This window comes from Panthera uncia (genome assembly GCF_023721935.1).
Source record: "Panthera uncia isolate 11264 chromosome D3 unlocalized genomic scaffold, Puncia_PCG_1.0 HiC_scaffold_8, whole genome shotgun sequence".
NCBI classification, from domain to species: Eukaryota; Metazoa; Chordata; class Mammalia; order Carnivora; family Felidae; genus Panthera; species Panthera uncia.
Window position 1 is genome coordinate 78488086 of NW_026057586.1, and position 21618 is coordinate 78509703.

The window sequence follows — 21618 nt, forward strand, 5'->3', positions numbered from 1 at the left end:
CGGCGGCGGCCCGGCCGCCCCACGCTCCCCGGCGAGGCGCCGCCGCCCGGCCCGGCCTCGCCTCGGACGCCTCGCTCCGACATGCCCCGCTCTGGCGGCCGGGCTCGCGGAGGATCATGACTGCGGCAGCGAACTGGGTGGCGAACGGGGCGAGCCTGGAGGATTGTCACTCCAACCTCTTCTCGCTGGTGAGTAGCCGGGCTGCGGGGAGGGGGGCTGAGCTGGGGGGGGGGTCCCCGACCTCCGCCGCCGACCAACTTTCTCCTCCCGCCGCCGGGACTTCGCCCCTCCCTCGTCTCTCCCCGCCGTTCGCCTCTCGCCGATTCTCCCCCTTTTGGATCGTCTCTCCCTCGCCTTGGATCCCATCCAGTGTTTATTTGGCTCTTTAAAAATCATTTGTGAGCGCGGCGCTCGGCGTGGAATTTGCATGTGGAAGTCTCAAAGCTGCGGATTCTGGGTCGCACTTCGAACGCCCACCCTCTGTTGCAATCACACCCCCCTTCCCCTCCCCTTTTCCCCCGTTTTTTTTTTTTTTTTTTCCTAACAGCACAAGGCATTGCCTTTTTCTGCCCGCGCCCGCGATAAGCAGCCTTTCCCCCCCTTGGCGGGTTGGCCGGCCCCCCGCCCGCCTTTTGAATTTTTTTTTTTTTAATTCCATAATGACACCTGCAATTTTGCCCGAAAACAGTTGATTGAATGCGATTGTGTCAGTAAAGGACTCTTGCACCCGAAGCTCCCGCGATTGTAAACATCGACAGCCGCCTGCCTCTCGGGGCTTACTACGCTGGAGAGCCGTAAAGCCATTGCACCGAGCCGACGGAAGGTGGAGAAGGCTTTTTCTTCTTTCTCTCCTCCTGTGTCTTTTAAAAACTCTTTTCTCTATCCTAACAACGAATCCACACACACACACAAAAGCAACAAGCTGGGCGGTTTGATAACATCGCTTTTATCTGCCTTCGCCTCTCTCGCGCTCTCTCTCTGATAATTGACAACTTTTCCTTCGGATTTGAAATCGCCTGCCTTAATCTTGAAGCAGTGAGGGTGTCAATTGTTCTCCTGGAAGCCTGGCATCCGACGACGACGTCTAGATTCATCGAAATTAAAAATGTATAGGGCTCCAGCAACTCTTTTCCTGGCGGTGGCAGTGACATTTGGTGGTAAATGCCATCTTTGCTTTTTATTGGGTCGTATTACCTAGCTCTGAAAACATTCACCTTGTTAAACCTGGCGTTTAGGCTAATAATTGCAGTGCGTGGTCTTTAAATATGTGCTTTGTGTATGAGTTACTGTATGTATAGCTATGTGCCCGGGAGACTACGAATTTGTTTAAATATTGAGCAAAGATTTGTAAACAGATGTAAGGCAATTATGTTTCGAGCGTAGAATATAATTGGAAAATTGGCTGAACGGTTTGTTTAATTTAGCCTTAAAAAAAAAAAAACCAACTTATTTTAAGTTATGTACCCTTTTTAGGGGGCCTGCATTTGGAGAGCGTGCATTTTGGAAATTGTTTTCTATAACCTCTGCAGAAGATAGAAGCATTATTTCCTGTTAATCCTTGTTTACAATTACACTGGATAAATAATTTAGTGTTCAAATTGTAATTAGTTACATTTAATTATGGGTAGCATACATGCTTTTTTTTTTTTTCTTTGAGACTAGTGGGGAAATACAGATTCTTGCCAACTTTTCAAATGGAAGTGTTATTTTGCTAAATATTTCCTTATGCAGATAAAAAATATCAAAACACATGATTTTTACCTACAAAGAATGACATGGTATCTAATGACATAGCTTTCATTATAGTATAGATCAGGTCAGTTTTTTTCTTCCAACATTTTTATTTAGATATTTAGTCTTAAAATTCAATTATAAGTTGCAATTCTTCCTCTTTGTACTGTGATAATTTTCCCTTGATCTTTTGACATATGGGAATGGAATTCATTTTGTCTCTTTTCTCTCCCCGAGTGTATCATTTAGTATCAGTCAGATTCAGAGACTTTAATAGATTAGCAAACATATTGATTAAGGGGTATTTAAAATGGTTTTTGTTTGGTGGCTGGAGACCACATTGACACTTTAACAGGTAATTAAAATAACCAAGTAGACCAATATTAGTGAGGAGAGAGCCCCGAAATTACCATATATCATTCTGACTGGTAATGGCTTGTGTATATGTGGCTAATTTATATACAGCAGATATTTTAGACCAATGAAACTGTATTATATGTGTAGCCAGCCTTTAGGATATAGCATACCTTTTATGTTTTTCCCCCCGCCCCCAAAAGCTTAAGTACAGATGATAATGTTAAAGAGATAAGATGCTTTAGATTCTTTTGGAGGAACAAACAATTTTATAGGAGAGGATTTTGTGTTTATGACTGACTAAAGGTTTGTGCTTTGGGTATTTCTCTCCTGAACCTTTTAAAACCAGGAATAATTGAGTTTTGGGAAAAAAAATACACACACATACACACATATGCAAAATTACTCATTAGGTGGCAACTTTGAAATGCAGAACTGAAGAAATGCATGGGTTGGCCTTTTTTTTTTTTGAAGTCTGTAGAATTGTCTACATTCTCCTGTATGTGGAGGGTGCATAAGGTGCTGTGTTTTTTTAAATATAGAATCAGTTAAAAAACTGCTGATAATGTAAATTTTTGCTCATTCCACATGAAGAGTTTTCCTTGGAAATTAGATACAGTAGCAACCTAGTATATTAAAAATATATTATCTAAAGTACATTGTATAGAATAGTTAATTCCAAAGGAGATAAAATTGTCTCTTGTTTAAAACAAAGCGTGTATTACAAGAATTCTTATGTGCTTTTTTTTTAATAGCATGCTTTTTTTTCTTTTTGGTTTGCACTTTTTTTGAGCAGAGAAAAGTATTGTTTATAGAGAATTTACTTAGATACTCATGTTAATGTGGATTGAAATATAAACTAGAGATTAAAGTTCTGTACCACACTAATGATCCACCCACTTTCTATTACCTTGAAGTATTCATTATAGCTTAGCAAAAGTTGTGCAATCAACTGCCTTTAGATTTTTGTTCTTGTTTTGCTTTCTGATTTTCTACTGCATGGCATCAGATTTCCCAGATTTTCTGTCACCCACCCCCATTTCCTAACATGTGAAAAATGCCATTGTGTTTATATGATATGGGTTATTGTGTGTGTTTCTTATTCTTAACATTGTGAGATTTGTAACTGCTGCATTAAAAGCAGGCCTTGCTGTTACCTTTGTGACTCAAAACTGTTTTCTCATGCTGTCCGTCACATTTCGGGAGACCCTTGTTACATATTCACTCAGTTTTAATTCAGTTAAGTGTGTTAAATCTGCCTTTTTGGAAAGTGTAACGGTGCACCCTATGCTGTGTCAACTCACTTTTGAGGGAAGACATAATATCCAGATATAAATATATCTTTAGTTTTGTTTCTCTATTGAGATCATATGGAGGAAAGTGATTTTGTGTCCTTTAACTAGATTTAAGTTTATACTCTTTGAGTTGCAGTGATTTATCTCTTAAGTTTATGTTCCACATTCACGTTGTTTTATTTGCTTAGAATCTTCCTGACTAGGGGGTAATTAGGTGATGATATCAAATTCTCCCTCCCTGAGTTGAAACACACATATACATATCAGTACATAATTCCTGTGAAGGACCATTACTTTTGTATTTGAAGCTTTAAGGTAATCCGTTGTTGACCTGCTTTCTTTTTTCTTAAGAGATTTATTTTTTTGCAGAGAGGGAAGATAGTTCTAAGTATAGAAACTTTGGGATCTCTTGCTAGACCTAAATGGGGAGGACTGGGAGTAGAAAATGAGGAAAAGGGAATGATTTCTCTCATCTTCTCAAGTGCCAAAATATATATACACAGTGTATTTTTTCATCGCAGTTGCCAATTTTAGTATTTAAACTTAAAGCATCTTTTTTTCATGATGGTTTATTTTCTTTAATGAAAATATTTATAATTTGCTAATTTATGTTTTCTGTTCAGCATTTTGTTGTTAGTAGCACATGGTGTTAACAGTATTTATATATTTTTAATAGCAATAATTGCCACCCGGTAATAGTTGCCATATTAACCTCCAATTGCTAGTAAATATTTTTAAGTACATAATAGACAGCAATTTAAGGCATAGTGTAGCAGTTTACTGGACCGTTTTAAAGAGCCATTTGCACGTGTGATGAGTTCATAATTTTAAAGAGAAAATGTACCTAAGACTTGTATGCTGCTACAAAGTAATGTTGCTGTGTTACTGCTTGAAGTGCTCAGTGAGAGGAAGTTAGGTTGGGACTCTTTTCTTCTTTGTGAGAATAAAGGCCTGAGGGTGCCTTTAGGACTATAAGTGTTTATTGAGTTTATCCCAGGTGCTTATATAGCTTAGCATTTTCTTTGGAGTGTTTTGGTCATTTTTTTCCATAATTGTATTAGGTATTTATTTGAAAAAAAAAAAAAATCTCAAGGCATTCCTTTAACTAACATTAAGTTATAGTAGTGGATTAATTAGGTATGGAAAAATGGATTCATCTCTTTTGTTCAGTGGCTAATTTGGCCTCGTTAATTGTGAGTTAATTGTATTCATCAAACACTTCCAGAGATCTCTACTCTTGAGATTAATAAAGAAGATACTCTGTCACCAGTTTGTACTATATGCTAGAGATTAAGAAAACCATTTGCAAAAGATAAGTAATTCTGTAGTTATGTTTGTCAGATTATTTAAAATTGAGTTGAAACTCAATGTAAATAGTAAAAAGATTGCTTATCTGTATTTTTTTTAATGAACAGTTAATACAGTTGTCTCTCCAAGTTTGATTCAGAGATAGACTATTTTTCTGAAATGACTTATTTTTTGATACAAGAGAATAATAATGGTCCCTCCTTCAGTAGTAGAAGGTACTGATGTCCCCCCCCCCCCCCCCCCGGAAGTGGGTAGTATGTTTATTTCATAGAAGCTAGCCAGTGAGAGAGAGTACACAAAGTTGCGAAAAATTAATAATAGGGTTGAATGTTGGGTATTATTACTGAAATGTACATTGCAGGCTACTTATTAAAAATTGAGAAAAAGAATTTCTGCAACATTGATATCAGTGTTGTTTGTTTAAAATGTGTGCTCATCTGCTTTAAAAACTGTTGTGTAGTGGTGACCACCACAATTTCTATTTTGTTATTTTATAAACATTCCTATTTTGAGAAGTAACATTTAATGCATTGCAAAGTGAGGTAATTAGGTAGCCTGAGAATGTGCTGTGGGGTATAATTAAAAAAATTCACAAACACGCACACAGGCACGCATGCACATTTGTTTCATAGGACTTGCTTAGAGTTTTGGAATTAATGAATCAATATTTGTAATGTGTTCTTGGAATTTAGGACTCTTTTCCCCTCTTGAATCATTTAACTTCTTTCTGATCCTGTTCAGATAATTTCCTTTTATAGTATGTGCTTTCATTGTTTATTTGAAAGATTTGAAGGTGTTAGCTTTGTTCTGTTGGGGGAATTCACTTCATTACATAAGGGAGATGATTTTCCATTAATCTTGGTAAATATTAACATAAACGAGGAATTGTAAATTCAGACTCATTTACATGAATGAAATATGTATGCGTGCCCAATTTTTGTTTAGTATAAAGTCACTTATGTACATTAACATAGTTTTCTATCCTTTCTTTAGTTGATATAAAAAGTTTTAAAATGTTGTGGTTGGTGTTTCAGACAGTTCCCTTACTCTACTACAATGTTTTGTTCTTTACTATTAAAACTCATTTAGTATAAATTAGATTTTTATCCCCATAAGTTGGCTATCATAGTGTTCTTTTAGGAACTCCTGTTTTGCTTGCATTTATATTAGCATGCTTTAGTTATGTTTGTTGGAACAGAGTTGTTTTCCTTTTTTAAGCTAATAAAATGTCTTTCAGAGTACATTTGGATTCTAGTCTGGAAAAAAATAGGAAAGGTGACTCCCCCCCCCCCCCCCCTTTCTTTCTAGATGAGAATTAGGAGATCACTTGTGTCCAAGGGAAAATGTTAGGTCATTGTCATTTCTGTACTCTGGTTTATTATGTATATTTCTTAATGTTTATTTTCTAATTCTAGGTGAATTGTGGTAGAATCTTACTAAAACCATATTTTTGCTACTGTGAAATACCACAGAGCCCTGGTTGACAGCTTTCTACATTTTGTACTTTTCCAGTACGGCGAAATTCCATTACTGTTAAAGGAGCCTCCTGAGTTGATTATATTAAAGTTTCATTTATGTCTTTATTTTGTGTAGTTCTGATTTGTAACTTTGACTTAAAAAATGGAAAGGGGAAGATAAAAAGAATTAGGTAAACTTGCAGGTAAATATTCTTTTCTCATTTATCATTAGATCTCTTTAATAATTACATTGTAATTTGTTCTGAGTCATTGCATTAATTGGATATATTTAAGACATTTGATATTTAAATTTGAGGAAATATGTAAAATATGCAATATGTATAAAATACAGAATTGTGAATAGAATTTTTAAATATTGAGTGGAAATGTAAAAGGTTGATCATCTAAAAAGTATTAAATTACATGAAAACTGTTACAGTTTTTTCCCCTAAAGACAAGTTCCCCCAGTTGACAAGTTTCTGAGGAAGTATTTTTGTGTAAGACACATGGAGCTTCCTCATAGAGTTCTACATTATTTCATTAAATAGGAAAGATGATTAAATCCATCTGGGTTTAATTTGAGAGCTAATAAGTAAAGTATTCAAAAGAGTATAATTGGTGTGAAAAAACATTTTGTGTTGGCAATTCTCATGATTGAATTTTAATGTCCTAAAGAGAAGTAAGGAAAAACATGTGTATATCTGACTCAGGAATCAGCTCCTAGTTGTTTGTTTGTTTGTTTGTTTTTGTGTCTGTACACGCCTGGCACAGTCCTCCTCATCTTTTAAGTAGGTCAAATGTCACCTCCTCTGTGAAGCTTTCCCTGACTCTCCCTGGCCGAACTAGTTCCTCTTGCTCCGTATACGAACCTTCTTCTATGTATCTCTGATACGCACCTGAGGTTTTGTAGGGCAGTGACCCTGTCTAAATCATGCTGGCATTCTCTTTATAGTTGGGCGCTCTTTAACTATTCGTTAAATGAATGAATTAATGGACATTACTCTCTTTTATTCCTAAGAGAGTTCTCATTGCTCATTTAGGTCCTGATCCTAAGTATGTTATTTTTTCTTTGAACTTAGATTTTTAGCTCTGTATTCTGAATATATGTTATCTAGGCTGTATGTACTGTGGCTTGGTAACATCTTAGATGAGTTCTAATGGTTTTTGAAGAGAATTCCACATCTGATCGAGAGATGTGCGCTTTCCATACCTCAGAGGAATAGGAAGTCAGTATTTAGTTTTCTGGAGTGTGGTAGGCAACCTGTCAATTTTGGAACCTGTTAGAGATTTTGTTTGGGGCTTGATCAGAATTTCTTCATTTTTGTTCTTGAAGCTCTAAAGGAGGGCTTTTGCTCAACCTTCATTTTAGGATTCCCTTTGATGAGTCCAGTAAAATGGACAGTGGATGGTATCGGGGAAAGTTGAGTGGTATTCACATTTTTTATTAGTGACTGATTAGTCTGATCAGGTTGGTCGCATGATGGTTATGTGCCTCAGTTTCTCAGTCTATAAACTTGATGGAAATATGGTGGGCAGGAAGTATGAAAAATCATTTTGGGTACCTTTTAAGGAAAGAGTAGATAATGTCCTTTAATAGGAAGAGACTTACAACAAATAACAAGTCAGAGAGTAGCCCTAGGCAGTTCACTAGGAAATTGGAATGGCAAAATTAGTTGTTTTAAGTATGGCAGTTATGTTGTATTTGTCCTTGTTTTGGGGGAGCAGAAGATTAAATTGTTCTTGTGTCTTTCCTCATAAATAAGCCACTATTGAGAATAAAAACTTGAAATTTGTCTTTGTTCCAAGTTTTCACATGTATATATGATTCACAGGTGTGTCGTGTGTCTTTAATATGCTGAATGATTTTGCTCAAACCCTAAGCTATGACTGGCTAAGCCTAGAAATTGAACTGTGGCTCTTACTTGGTAGTTTAAGCTATTAATTCCTTGGCAGCTCCAGAGTGCTCTTTGAACTTTAAATAGCAGTTCTATTAACATTTTGAGATTTGTCTCAGGGAATGTCAGAAACAGTACTCAATAAATATCTTTTTCTTCTTAAAGACTAAATCATGTTTTAGTCTGACAAACATGTCACAACCCTTACTATGTTTTGAACAAAGTATATATTTTCAACTACTGGCTAATTTCTATTTTCCATTTAATAATGCAGCAACATCTAAAAATATTGTTTAGACCTTGTTGAAGGAGTGAATTCCCCTACCCCCAACTGTAGTTTTTGTATTAGTAAGTTGAATATGAATAAGTGTCCAAAGTTTTTGTCCAGAGGTGTAAAATTTTACATATGAGGTGTTCTTCAGCATTCTAAAATATTAGAAAAAGTTAATTTCTGAGTTTTTCCCCCCGTGTAAAAACTTAATCTTCTGTTGCTGCAAATGATTGTTAGCTTATTTATGTTGTAGTGTACTTGATTACTTGTGTTATTTATGGCAGCATTTTTATGGGAATGAACTTACATTTATTGTTCCTATTTAGAATGTCAGGAGTACGGTTCCTCTGATTGTGCAGTGCTGACAGTCAGAGCAGGCACTCCCTAAAAAGCCCTTCTTGGCCCCAGGCAGAGGGGGAGTGAGGACCGCCCAGCAGCTAGACCCTTTTCTAGGCCTTGGAGAGAGGACTGCTATCGGATAGAGGCTTGAGGAGGGTGTTGAGAGGTGCAGATGGCCCCGCCCGACCCATGGGAAGAATTTTCCCTTCCTGTAGGGATCTGTTGCTGCTTCCTCTTTGATATACTTTCTTTTTTTTTTTTTTTTTTTTAATTTTTTAACGTTTATTTATTTTTGAGACAGAGAGAGACAGAGTGTGAACAGGGGAGGGGCAGAGAGAGAGGGAGACAGAGAATCCGAAACAGGCTCCAGGCTCTGAGCTGTCAGCACAGAGCCCGACGCGGGGCTCGAACTCACAGACCGCGAGATCATGACCTGAGCCGAAGTCGGACACTTAACCGACCGAGCCACCCAGGCGCCCCGATATACTTTCATTTAAACTTTGAGAATAAAGTTCCACAGGTCCTGTGATGTCATCAGGAAAAGATTTTGTATTTCTTTGTCCTTTAGCTTCTTTCCTTACCTTTTCTCCTTCACTCACCACTAGAGTTTGGTAAATGAGGACTTCTGAGCCCTAATGAAATGAAAAAGAGAATGGGAGTTGATTGGATGGGCTAGCCAATAAACCAGAATTTAGAAATGTTAATTTCTCATATGTTATGTCTGAGAAATTTGGGACTTACAGAATTCATTTTTTGATGATGTATATACATCAGTAATGATTGAAATCTGGCTTGGGCTTGCAAAAGGGCTAATGCTCTGATATGTGGGGAAGAAGACCTACATGTACTGTTTAATTTCTAAGATGCTGTGTGGTGAGTGCAGAGGAAGAACACCGTTGACCTTGTACCAGAAAAACTTAGAAGGGGAGTTTTAAACTGGATCTTGACAGTATTGCTAGAGAGGAACGGAAAGGACGTTCTTTGGAAGTTCAGGCGACAACTCTGAGTCTGTCCTCGAGAATATGTGCTGAAGTGGCATGTAGAGAGTACTTCTAATTCATGGTCTTGGTTCTTGGTTTCCTTTTAAAAAATTACAAAACTTACTGAAATCTAATTTTTGTTAGGTGGAAAATTTGAAGTGTGGGCAGGCCAATTTGAATTAAGAAATGGTGATGTTAAAATAATCAGTTTTCTAAAATCAGTTCTGAACTTTAAAAAAAACAGTGCTATATTACGCAAAATGCTAATGACTAAAGTGACAAATATTTCAGAAACTGGACAGACGTGAATCTGAAGTGAGCAGATGGGATATGAAACTAAAAGCGGGAGATAATCCAAGACCGTATAGAAACTTATGAGAAATGAATTGAGGAGAAACAAGTGTCTTAAACGGTACTGCATTTAATAATGTGTTTAAAAGCCTTTCTAGGATTGCTCTCTTACATAGACAAACTAGAATTGTTGAACTGTGTAACCCGTCCCTCTTTAAATTTAAAACAAATTAGATTTTGGCCCAGGATTACTTCTGATGAAGCCTAGTCATTTAAGTCATGAATGTATGTATTATATGTACTTTAAAGTAGACTATAATTTGCTTTCTGTGCAGTAAAAATTAAGAGAATAGTCATGATTTTCAGAGACAATTGTGGTAGACCTTGAAGGGAAGAGGTAAGGAGTGAAAGATGAGGAAGTTTGCTGTTGGGATGGCTTGGTACTCAATTGAAATTGTTACATTTGACTGTTGAGGATAGAATCTGGATTCTAGTGGGTTGTGGAATGAATGGATGGTACACTTTTCAGCCAAAAAAGCTTCATTGTGAAATAAGCAGGGATGTGGGAGTGGGGAGGGTAAGAGATTGAAAGGTGGATTTAAAAAAAATTTTTAATGTTTATTTTTGAGGGGGGTGGGCAGAGAGAGAGGGAGACACAGGATTAGAGGCAGGCTCCAGGCTCTGAGCCGTCAGCACAGAGCCTGATGCGGGGCTCGAACTCATGAACAGCAAGATCGTGACCTGAGCTGAAGTCCCATGCTTAACGGACTGAGCCACTGAGGTGCCCTGTTGAAGGAAATTTTTTAGAATGTGAGAGCCTCATATGTGTTTGTGGACTTGGAAGCAACAATAGTGGAGAGGCCGAAAGAAAGGTGGAAGGTAAAAGAACAGTTGTTAATTGATGAAAGGAGTCTGGCTGGAGATGGTTATCAGGAACCCCAGTGATGGGTAGGGTTAGCACTGGAAAAGAGTAAAACCTCTCAAATAAAAGATGCAGATACAAGAAATGAATATGTGTGAAGGAAGTGGGGACAATCTCAGTTGTAGCTTGAGTGCCTTTTTTAAATTTTTTAATTTTTTTAATGTTTATTCATTTTTGAGAGACAGAGTGTGAGCGGGGAAGGGGCAGAGAGAGGGAGACACAGAATCTGAAACAGGCTCCAGGCTCTGAGCTGTCAGCACAGAGCCCGAAGCGGGGCTCAAATTCAGGAACTGCGAGATCCTGACCTGAGCTGAAGTTGGATGCTCAACCGACTGAGCCACCCAGGTGCCCCGAGTGCTTTTTATATTCAAAGATTAAATATATTCAGTTTGAGCCTGAATAAGTTAAAATAAGGTTTTAGCTAAACATTTTGCATTTTACTTGATGTGCTTGTTGCAATCAGCCATCTTTATTTTTAAATTTTCATTTACTGGTCATTTTTAGGTAGGTCAGATGTTATTTTCTTAAGTTGTGTACTTCAAAATTATAAAACTGATTCTGAGCTAGTCATACCAGAACCCACACACATCTGCCCAAATGAGAGGTGCTCTTCAAAGTAAGCCTCCTTGAAATGGATCAAATACCAGTGCTGTTGTCCAGTATTTTTTTGGTCCTTTTCCTTCGCAATTGCTTTTAGAGTTTAGTCAGCCACTCTAGAAAATCTTATTTTAAAGGATGCTTCTTTGGTCAGTGTCTTCTTTCTGTGTAATTTACTGTGTTCTGCTTTTCGCTCTAAATTGTTGCCCAAGTCAGCAGTTTAGTACTTATGGTGGGGTTCATGGATGATGAACAGAAACCCTAGGAAGAACTCTACTTTTGGATATATTGGCATACATGCATTGTAGATGTGTGCTGAGAATTTCTTCCTTGCTTGTGTACATTTGCCTCCCAGGTTCTAAGTCTAGTGTTTCAATGTTTTTGTTTGTTTGTTTTTTTCCAGACAGTTTCAATGAAGATGGCTTTAGTGGTACATTGATTGGTAAGACTGGATACTGGGACAAATTAAGTGGAGGTGGGATTTTTGCTTTTTGGGGATCAAGGCAAATTATCCTGAAGGGGGAGTAGAGTTGAGTAGAATTGCCCTCTGTCTGTCTGGCAAATGTCAGATGTCTTCCTGAGGTCCATTTTTAGTGAAACTGAAGTGATCATGAAGAGAAGCCTGCAATGAGTAAAAGTATCCTGTTGAGATAATCTTTTAAGATTTTCACAGAAAGTTTGGTCTCTGAGACCAAAGTTTTTACCTTTGCCTTTTCCTGTTGCTTTACGCATCTGAGACTACCTAGTAAGCCATTGTATATTCCAGAAATGCTCTTTCAGCAGTCCTTCCACTGGTGAAGATTAGGACATGGCACTCATGTGTATTTAGGATTTCACTTTATTGTGGTCTGCCGTAGTATTCAGTGGAGGGGAGGTGGAGAGAATATTTTGACTATAACTGTCATGCCTGTGTTAGTTTCTTAGATTAAAAGTTACAGTGGCAAGTGTTTTCTATTTTTGGTTTCAGGAATGTAATGAAAATTTTCTCAGCTTTGTTTTTATGGTTTTCAGATAACATGGATGAGTTTATAATTCTCTTTTAAGTTCTTTTCACATCAACAAAAAGGAATTAATCCTGTCAAAATAGGGTGTTATAATCCCAGAGTTACAGATATTTTGGGAAAATTTACTTCCATGATAATTATTCTCAACAACAGGCACTTTTTAATTTTACAAATTTGTAAAAGACCTTAGCAGTTTAACATTTAGAAGTTACACCAGAGCATAAATCCACATCTCAGCTGCTGAAGGCCATAAATATTTATCTTTTGAAATGTAAGTTTTTAACTAAACTTTAGTTGCTAAAAACTTTTTCAAAGTATATTGGTTTATATACAAAGTGTAATCATCTGCTTGGATTGAATCAACTGTCTTGATCCCAAATAGATTAAACTCATTAGTTGTCTATAAAGTACTTGAGAGAGATATGTATGAAAATGATATTTTGTTGCTGTTTGGTGATACCATGGTGAAACTGAGCTTTGTAACCCAGACAGATGGTGCTATTCTTGAATCTGTCTGCAAGATCCTGTAACATTTAATTAAACAGTGGAATGGTTCTCATGAGAACTCATACTTTGATATGTGTAAGCTAATAAACTGACTTCTTTAGTAAATTTTATGAATTTGATTTGAAGAAGAAATATTGTTTTTAGGAAAGTTTTCTAATGAATCTGTTAGGATAAATAGCTTATTTTGGTAGTTTATTTGGTAATCTCAAGAAATATTCTAGGTGGAAAATGAACGAAACTCACAAAGGTAGACACTTACCTTCTAAAGGAGCTTTGATTTTTGTTGCCAGGCTTTCTCATACGGTAGGTGTGATGCACTTTTTAACCCAAAAAGCTGAATTTAACACTTTCCAAAAGAAAACTGAGAAATTTGGTAATAAATGTTAACACTTATTTTAGAAAATTACTATTGATTTAGATTCCTTGTGATCCACCTTACATTTTAATATTGGAATTGAAAATAGAAATGTGTTAAACTACTCAACCCAGTTTTAATAGATTATAGGGATAGACCTTTAACTATTTGGGGCGCCTGGGTGGCTCAGTTGGTTAAGCGTCCGACTTTGGCTCAGGTCATTGATCTTGTGGTTCCTGAGTTAGAGCTCCATGTCAGGCTCTGTGCTGACAGCTCAGAGCCTGGATCCTGCTTCGGCTTCTGTGTCTCCTCGCTCTGCCCATCCCCTGCTCGCACTCTATCTCTCTCAAAAATAAATAAATATTGAAAAAATTTTAAAAAGAGCAGTGATTAAAAAAGAAAAGAACTTTATTTTGTAAAAGTTTGAGCTCAGTACTAATATTATATGGTTAAGATGAATAAGTTTGTCAATTACATAAATAATAAGTCATACAGCATTTCTGGGCTTTCTTGTAAATTATTCTTTCATTAAATATACTTATTTTTTTATCTAATGCCTAGTCTTTTATAGATGGGTGACAGGACTGAAAGGTGATATTTGATGTCAGATTGGATGACGTCAAGAAGCTGGAAGTTTATTCTGTATACACCTAGGGAACACCTGAAGGATTTTAAGGGGGTTCATGACATGATCAGATTTATGTTTCAGATAGAAAACTCATGTGGACTCTTGGAGTGTAGATTGTAATAGGGAGAAATCAAAGGCAGAGGGAATGCTCTTAGAGTAGGCTAGATATGAGAAATCACACAGGGCTAGTAGGAATGGAGAGAAAGAAATGGAATCAAGTAATATTTTGGAGGTACAATTGATAGTACTTGGTGACCAATTACATATGTCCTGGGAGAGGAACCAAATGGCAAACAGATGTGTCCTTGGTTTTATGGCATTTGCATTCTTGTATATGTAAAAGAAAGAGGCAGAGTTGGCAGCATCCATGTTCTAGTTGTTAGCAGAAGACTTATGCTTTGATCATGGATGTGTATATGAAAGTATTCACTGAGCCTGGGTTCTTGCTGTTAAGTCCTACAGAACTCAAAAGTTTTAAAATTAATTATGGACAGAGCTCAGGGCAAAAAAAGGCCGGGGTAGTGAAAAGAGGGTAAAAACAAACATTATTTATAAGCTGTTTTCAGAAAAGATTTGAGGCAGCGAGAATAAGATTTCTTTCTTAAATTGAGAATGAGATTTATAAGAGAAAGGAGAGGTGGAGGAAAAAAGTAGGGAAGAAGGGAGAAGTCAAGGCTGATGGGTGGTTGGTAAAGGGCCTTTGGAGAGGTGTAGGTGGTGATGGTGGTGGTCGGAAGTGGAGTTAATATTTTGGCAGAGGAAGAGCTCATGAAATTTTGATGATCGGAATGGACATGGAGAAACCCTGATGGGAAGAAGGAAAATAGAGGTGCAGGCACCCTAACAGCAATTGGCTATTACATAGCGTTTGTTACGTAGAGCCTCTGTTTTTGATAGTGGTAAACTCAGGAAGCAGATTACATATTTTGTCTGCAAATCTGTTTGAGATGTTTTCATTGAGTTTTTTTTTTTTTTTAATTTATTTACTATTTGAGAGAGAGAGGAGAAAAAAACAAAAACAAAACAGTGTGAGTAGGGGAGGGGCAGAGAGAGAGAGAGAGAGAGGGAGGGACTGAGACTCCAGGCTCTGCACTATCAGCTTGGAGCCCAACGCGGGGGCTCGAACCCACGAACTGTGAGATCACGACCTGAGCTGAAGTCGGACGCTTAACCGACTGAGCCACCCAGGCGCCCCTTGAGTTTTTTATTTAAAGGTTTTGTTTATATTTCATATTGGTGATATTTTCGGTAGGTGGAGGAAATGGACTTTTAACCCTGTTTTTTTTCTTGGCTTTGTGGAAATTGCCAACTTGTAGGAGTTGGGAAAGTGGAAAGAATAGAGAGGATATTTTTGTAAAGACTCAAAACTGTGTATCTTTGGTGCCTCTTCTTCATTCTAACTTTGAATTCCTTTAGAGTTTTACTCCTACCGTTCTATTCTTTGTTCCTTCAGCACTTAGCTTTCGGAGTGTACAGTATTTTTATAGGTATTGAGAGTATGATTGTAATGCCATGGCCTATTTTTACCTCATATGGGGAACATTTCCCTTCCTCCATCTCTCTGCCAGTCCCTCCGTACCCCTTTCCCTCTTCAGCCCCATTCCTGGGCTCCCTGGGCTCCGGAGCCTTCCCTCTGCCCAAAGTCCTTACCTGGCAGTGCTAGTGCTCGGGGAGAGCGCTGACATGTATGCAGGCACTTCAGACTCTGTGATGTAACCTCCTTGGTGTGGCGGGATCCTCTTGTTTTGAGCGCACTTACTGGCGCAGCCTGTGCTCTCCATTGTCGGTTGGTTGTCACTCATTCAGCCTTCCCATGTGGGTAGATGTTTCACTTGGCTACCCTGAAGGAGGAGAGGTGGCTTTCTTGCAGCTGTCATCTTTCTTTAATTTCTCTCCGAGTGAGGTGGTACCAGTGAAATACTTCCACGAAATGAAATTTCCAAGAAATTAAAACTATGAAAAATGAAAGCCAGTCCATTAGATCAGATTTACCCCGGCTCTTCCATTCTTGTTAATGTTCCCTTTTTGTGTACATAGAGGTAATCACAGTATAAATATGGTTTTTCATTCAGCTGAACGCACTCACACATTTTCCATGTGGTTACAGTTTTTGTGATTATTTTATAATTTTAAGGGAAAAGTCTTAATTTATTTTATAAATTTAATTAAAAATTGTGTAGTTTCAAATTCAGACAGTACTATAAAACAGGAAAACAAAAAGGTTACCCCACCCCCATGGGGAGGTGACTACTGGTAGTTTAATTTTTATCGTTACAGACTTTTTTCTTTTGCATATGTTTGTGTGCCTGTATACATATGCAATTTCGAACTGTTTTTATTACATACGGAGTAGATAAAAGGAGCATGTATAAATCACATATAAGGTAGAGAGAATCATGATACAGTGAACACCCACATACCTACTACCCAGAGTTAGAAAAAGAACACGTTATTGTCTGTGAAGTCCTGTGGTGTCTTTTCCTTCCTACTTTTTCTTCTTCCTTCAGAGGTAACTGTTATCCTGAATTGTATGTGTATCTTTCTGTAGTTTTAAAAAAGTTTTAATTATGTATGCTTAGGATGTGTGTGTGTGTATGCACATACATATATGTAGTTTTGTACGCTTTTGAGCTTTTTATAAATGAAATATACTGTATTCTTTTGTAACTTGCTTTTTTAGTTTAATATCGTGTTCCATCAGTGTGCAGTTCTAATTCACTCTTATACCTGTTTATGCATTCTGTTTATGAAGGGCATATTTGTAGTTTAAAAAGTCAGGGGGGATAATCCTCCAGCTTTTCCTGTAACATGCCTTTTCTGCTTAACATTGAAGATATTTTAAAGTCAGCAAATTTAAGATTTTCCCTCATTTTTTTCTGTGTTTTTAAAACAGTTGGTATTCTGCATCATAGGATGGATGAACTGTTGTTTAAGCAAAAGCTGTGAGAAACATTGGTTCAATTTTTTCTTCTGTAATAGTATAGTTATGCATTAAGTTTTGATAGTTACAACTACATTTTAAAAAAAGATGTTAGTTTACATTCCTGTGGGCAGTATATAAATGTGCATTTCTTCTATCCTTGCCTATAGTGAAATTTATCAGTTAAAGTTTTTCCACTCTAAGAAAAATCTCAGTATTTTGATTTTTCAGTTTGTTCATTTCTAATGAGGCTATGAGCATCTTTTCATACATACGGGTATATGTATTCTGTGACTTTTCTTATTTTTTAAAAGCATTTAATCTCTAAAAAGCCTTTTTTGTTTTCCTATTTAAAAATTTCAGTCATTCACTAATAGGACTCTGTATTTCAAGTCAGATCTTTACATGTTATATACATTGTTAGAGCTTGTGCTGTTTCTAAAAGTGCTTATGAGATGCCTGACACTGTAACTGCTTGCCAGCTACATGCATTTTCTCATTAAGGTCCTGATGAGGTAGTACTGTTCCCATTTTTCAGATAAAAAAACCGAGGCAAGAATTTTAACTAATTTAACCAGTGTCACACAACCACCAAGTGATGGAGCTGTAACTGATTTCAGAGCGTGGATGCACTTAACCAGTGCATTGTATTGTGTGCTCTTCTTTCTTCTGTCTAAATCCTTGTAGGGCTTCTGTCAAGCTCTTCCTAGCCATTCCAGGCACTACTGGTCTCTTTCCTTTCTGAGCCTTTTAAAAATTAACAGTGCGGACCATATAATATAGAGCAAGCATGAAGGTAGAAATCACTGGAGCATGCAGATTTGCCTGAGATTAATGGAGTGATGATATAGTTTACATTTTTTTTCAAGTTTCATCAGAGATTAATGGAGTAATAATGCAGCTTAAAATTTCTTCCCACAGATAGGGAGAGTTCTTTTCTCTTAGACTGCTTTATTCCAAATTGAGGAATCATTTGGAAGATGAGAAAGTAGAGTAGCTTATTGTTTTGATAAATTTTGGGGGCAAGGTGAAAACCTAGGTAACTGTGTAGTCTCAAGAAAACTTCCATCATCTCATTAGTCTTTTAGTTTTTAAAACATAAAAAGCTAATTTACTCAAATGCTTACATCAAAAATGACTTACTGTAGTACCGTGATCATATATTTATTAAAAAAATAGACAAATAGCTTAACCAAGGTAAAAATTAATTTCTTTTTTATATACGAGCGGCCTGGAGGCAGGCACTTAAGAACTGGCTTTGGTTGCTTCTCAGTCATCAAGTGTCTCAGGCTTGCTCTTACTACTCCATTGTCCTTAGTCTATTACAAGTAGCTTATTGTCCAAGATAGTTGTTCAAACTCTAGTCATCATAGTGGCATTCTAGTTTGGAAGGAGTAGGAAATGTCCCTCCTTTTTAAGGAAACTTCCACCAAGTCACCTCAGGAAAGTTTTAAGTAAGCGTGTTGTTTGCCTCAGTAATACAGATTGTATTTTACTATGGAGGAAGGAGCCCTTCATGTTTGGTCAGCCCTAACAATGCTATACAGAGAAAACGATAGAAATTTCTGTTTCTAGCCTGTTACTGCGCTTGGGCAAGAAATCATCCTGATGTCACTAATGAACTTCATTAAATAGTTCAGTTCCCAGAAATTTCACAAGAGTTCTCCTTTAGTGAAGGTTAATAAATAGAAATCATTAACCATTTTCTGATGTAGTTAGACATGACAATAATTTTTTCAAAAACATTGCATACTTTCTAAAAGAGATTCATAGTTACATTGGGAGATGTGCAAGATGGTGTTTTGGCTTTATTAAAAATAGGTTTTTTTCTTTCAGAGATTTTTTCATGAATTCTTCCATTAATACATAAATGTTTGATCTTTGCATACAATACAGTGAACCCATTTTAAGCAAGTAAGTATAGTTTCATGAGTTTTGACAAATGTATACCTATGTGAAACCACCACTGAAATCACAATAGAAAGAAAGCATCTGTGATGCTTTCCCTCCATGTCTAGATAGCCACTGATATATTACTATAGATTCATTTTGTCTTTTCTAGATTTTGTTTTAAAGTGTACTTATTTTGAGAGAGAGAGAGAGAGAGAGAGAGAGAGCGAGCTAGCACGTGAGCGGGGGAGGGACAGAGGGAGGGAGAGAGAATCCCAAGCAGGCTCTGTGCCGTCAGCACAGAGCCAGACGCAGGGCTCGATCCCTTGAATCACAAGATCATGACCTGAGCCGAAATCAAGAGTTGGACATGTAACTGACTGAGTTAAAAAAATCTAGGATGGATTTTTTTTTTTATCAAGGGAATCACATAGTGTACGTGTCCTCTTCCTATTGTTGCTTAAGTAGGTTATTCCTTTTTTTTTTTTTTTAATTTTTTTTTTAACGTTTATTTATTTTTGAGACAGAGAGAGACAGAGCATGAATGGGGGAGGGTCAGAGAGAGAGAGAGAGACACAGAATCTGAAACAGGCTCCAGGCTCTGAGCAGTCAGCACAGAGCCCGATGCGGGGCTTGAACTCACGGACCGAGAGATCGTGACCTGAGCCGAAGTCGGACGCTTAACCGGCTGAGCCACCCAGGCGCCCCGGTTATTCCTTTTTAATGCTAAGTTGTAATCTCTTGTATTGCTATTCCAGTTTGCCTACTCTTCCATGTATTGGTTTTTATGAACATTGATACACTGGTTTTGTGTGTGACAGATTTTTTTTTTTTTCTGTAAATAGGATTATAGTTGCTGAATCATGTGGGAAACATAGGTTTCGCTTTATAAAGAACTGTTAAAGTTTTAAAATGTGGTTGTCCCATTTTACATTTCCATCAGTTACATGAGAGTTCTAATTGGGATTCCAAGGTAACAAAGATTTTCTCTCATGATTTCTTCCGGAAGTTTTATAGTTTTGTTAGGTTTAGGTCTGTGATCAAGTGGCCCCTTTTGAGTTCATTTTTTGTGTGTGTGGAGTGAGGTATGGGTTGAAGTTCTTTTGGCATGTAGGTGTCTAGTTCTAGCCTCATTTGTTGAAAAGACTGCTTTTCTCATTGCGTTACCTTGGCATCTTTGTCATAAATCGAGTGAATGTATTGCATCTGTATATGTCTATGTTTATGCAAAGGTTTATTTCTGGATTCTGTATTCTGTCCCTTTGATTTATGTGTCTTTTATGCCTATACCACAATATCATGATTACTGAAATTTTATGGTATGTCTTGAAATCTGGGCAAATTCTCCCAACTTTGTTCTTTTTCAAAATTATTTTGGCTCTTTTGGGTACTTTGCACTGCAATATAAGTTTTAGAATCAACCTGTGAAGTTTTCAGAAAGATCCTGCAGGGATTTTATTGTGATTTCATTGAATTTGTAGATCAAATTGGGGAGGATTGACAGGTTGACACTTTTAAGGCTTCCAGTTCATGAATGTAGCCTAGCTTCCGTTTTTTTTTTTTTTTTTTTTTTTTTAAGATCATTGATTTCTGTCAACATTGTAGTTTTTGGTGTACAGGTATGGAATATATGTTATTAAATTCATCCCTTAGGACTTTGTAAATTTTTCAATTGTTTTAAATGGTTTTGTTTCAAAATATTCTAATTGCTTATGCTATTATATAGAAATATAATTGAATTTTGTATATGTATCTACATACTGCAACTTTCCTAAACTCAATTATTAGTAATAGTCGCTTTTTGGTAAAGTCCTTGAATTTTTGTAACTGTACATGAGGATATTGTCTGTAAATAAAGATGATTTTATATCTTCCTTTCAGTTTCTATGCCTCTTACTTTTTTTTCTTGCTTTATTGCATTAGTTAGGACCTATACTACAAAGTTGCATAACAGTGTACCTCTTTGCTTTGTTACTGATTTTTCATGGGAAGTACTCAATCTTCTATGATTAATTGTGATGGTAGCTGTAGTTTTTGAACATCTTCTTTAATCGGGTTGAGGAAGTTCCCTTTAATTCCTGGTTTACTTAGTTTTTACCACGATTAGGTGTTGAGTTTTGTTAAATGTTTTTTCTGAATCTATTGAGATGATCATAGGTTTTGTTCTGTTAACATGGGGAATCATATTAATGGGTTTTTGAGCTAGTTTGATTCAAGTTACATTGATGGGCTTTTGAACTCATTCAGCTAAGCCTCACTTTCCAAGATATACTCCCATTTGCAGGGTGTGTTATCATTTTATGTACTGTTGGATTTGATTTGCTACTATTTTGTTAATTTTTAAATCTGTGTTCAGGAAAGATATTGACGTATAGATCCCTTCAGTATCTTTGTCTTGTGTTAGTAATGTGAATCTCATAAATGATGTGGGAATTAGTCCCTTCTCTGTTTTCTGAAAGAGCCTGTGTAGGATTAGTGGTATTTCTTTCTTAATGTTTGATAGAATTTACCATTGAAGCCCTCTTGCCTTGGAGAATACTTTGTAGGAAGGTTTTAAATTACAGATTCGATTTCTTTGATAGGTATAGGGCTATTCAGATTTTTAACTTTTTTATTTGCTTTAGTTTGGTAGTTCTTTCAAAGAATTTGTCCATGTAATCTAAGTAGTTGTATTTATTGGCATCAGGTTGTTTGTAGTAATTGCATTATCTTCAGTGTCTTTAGTATGTGAAATAATTCTTGATGTTGGTAATTTGTCTTTTCTTTCTCTCTTGATTAACCTAGAGACAAAGTTCTCTATTTTATTGATTAACAAAAAAAGAACACCGGCTTTTTACTGTATTGGTTTTCTCTGTTGTTAGTTTCACATTTCAT

The 21618-nt window shown here is 36.8% G+C and overlaps 1 protein-coding gene across 3 annotated transcripts in view; it reads left to right on the forward strand.

Moving 5' to 3' along the window:
• The first annotated feature begins 6 nt into the window (after positions 1-6).
• MED13L (mediator complex subunit 13L) overlaps positions 7-21618 on the forward strand; it is a 304813-nt gene continuing 283201 nt past the window's right edge. For all 3 annotated transcript variants that reach the window (XM_049619895.1, XM_049619896.1, XM_049619899.1), the window contains exon 1: positions 7-188. In XM_049619895.1, the coding sequence (XP_049475852.1) occupies positions 117-188 (72 nt within the window). In that variant the 5' untranslated portion in view covers positions 7-116. The remainder of the gene's footprint in view (positions 189-21618) is intronic.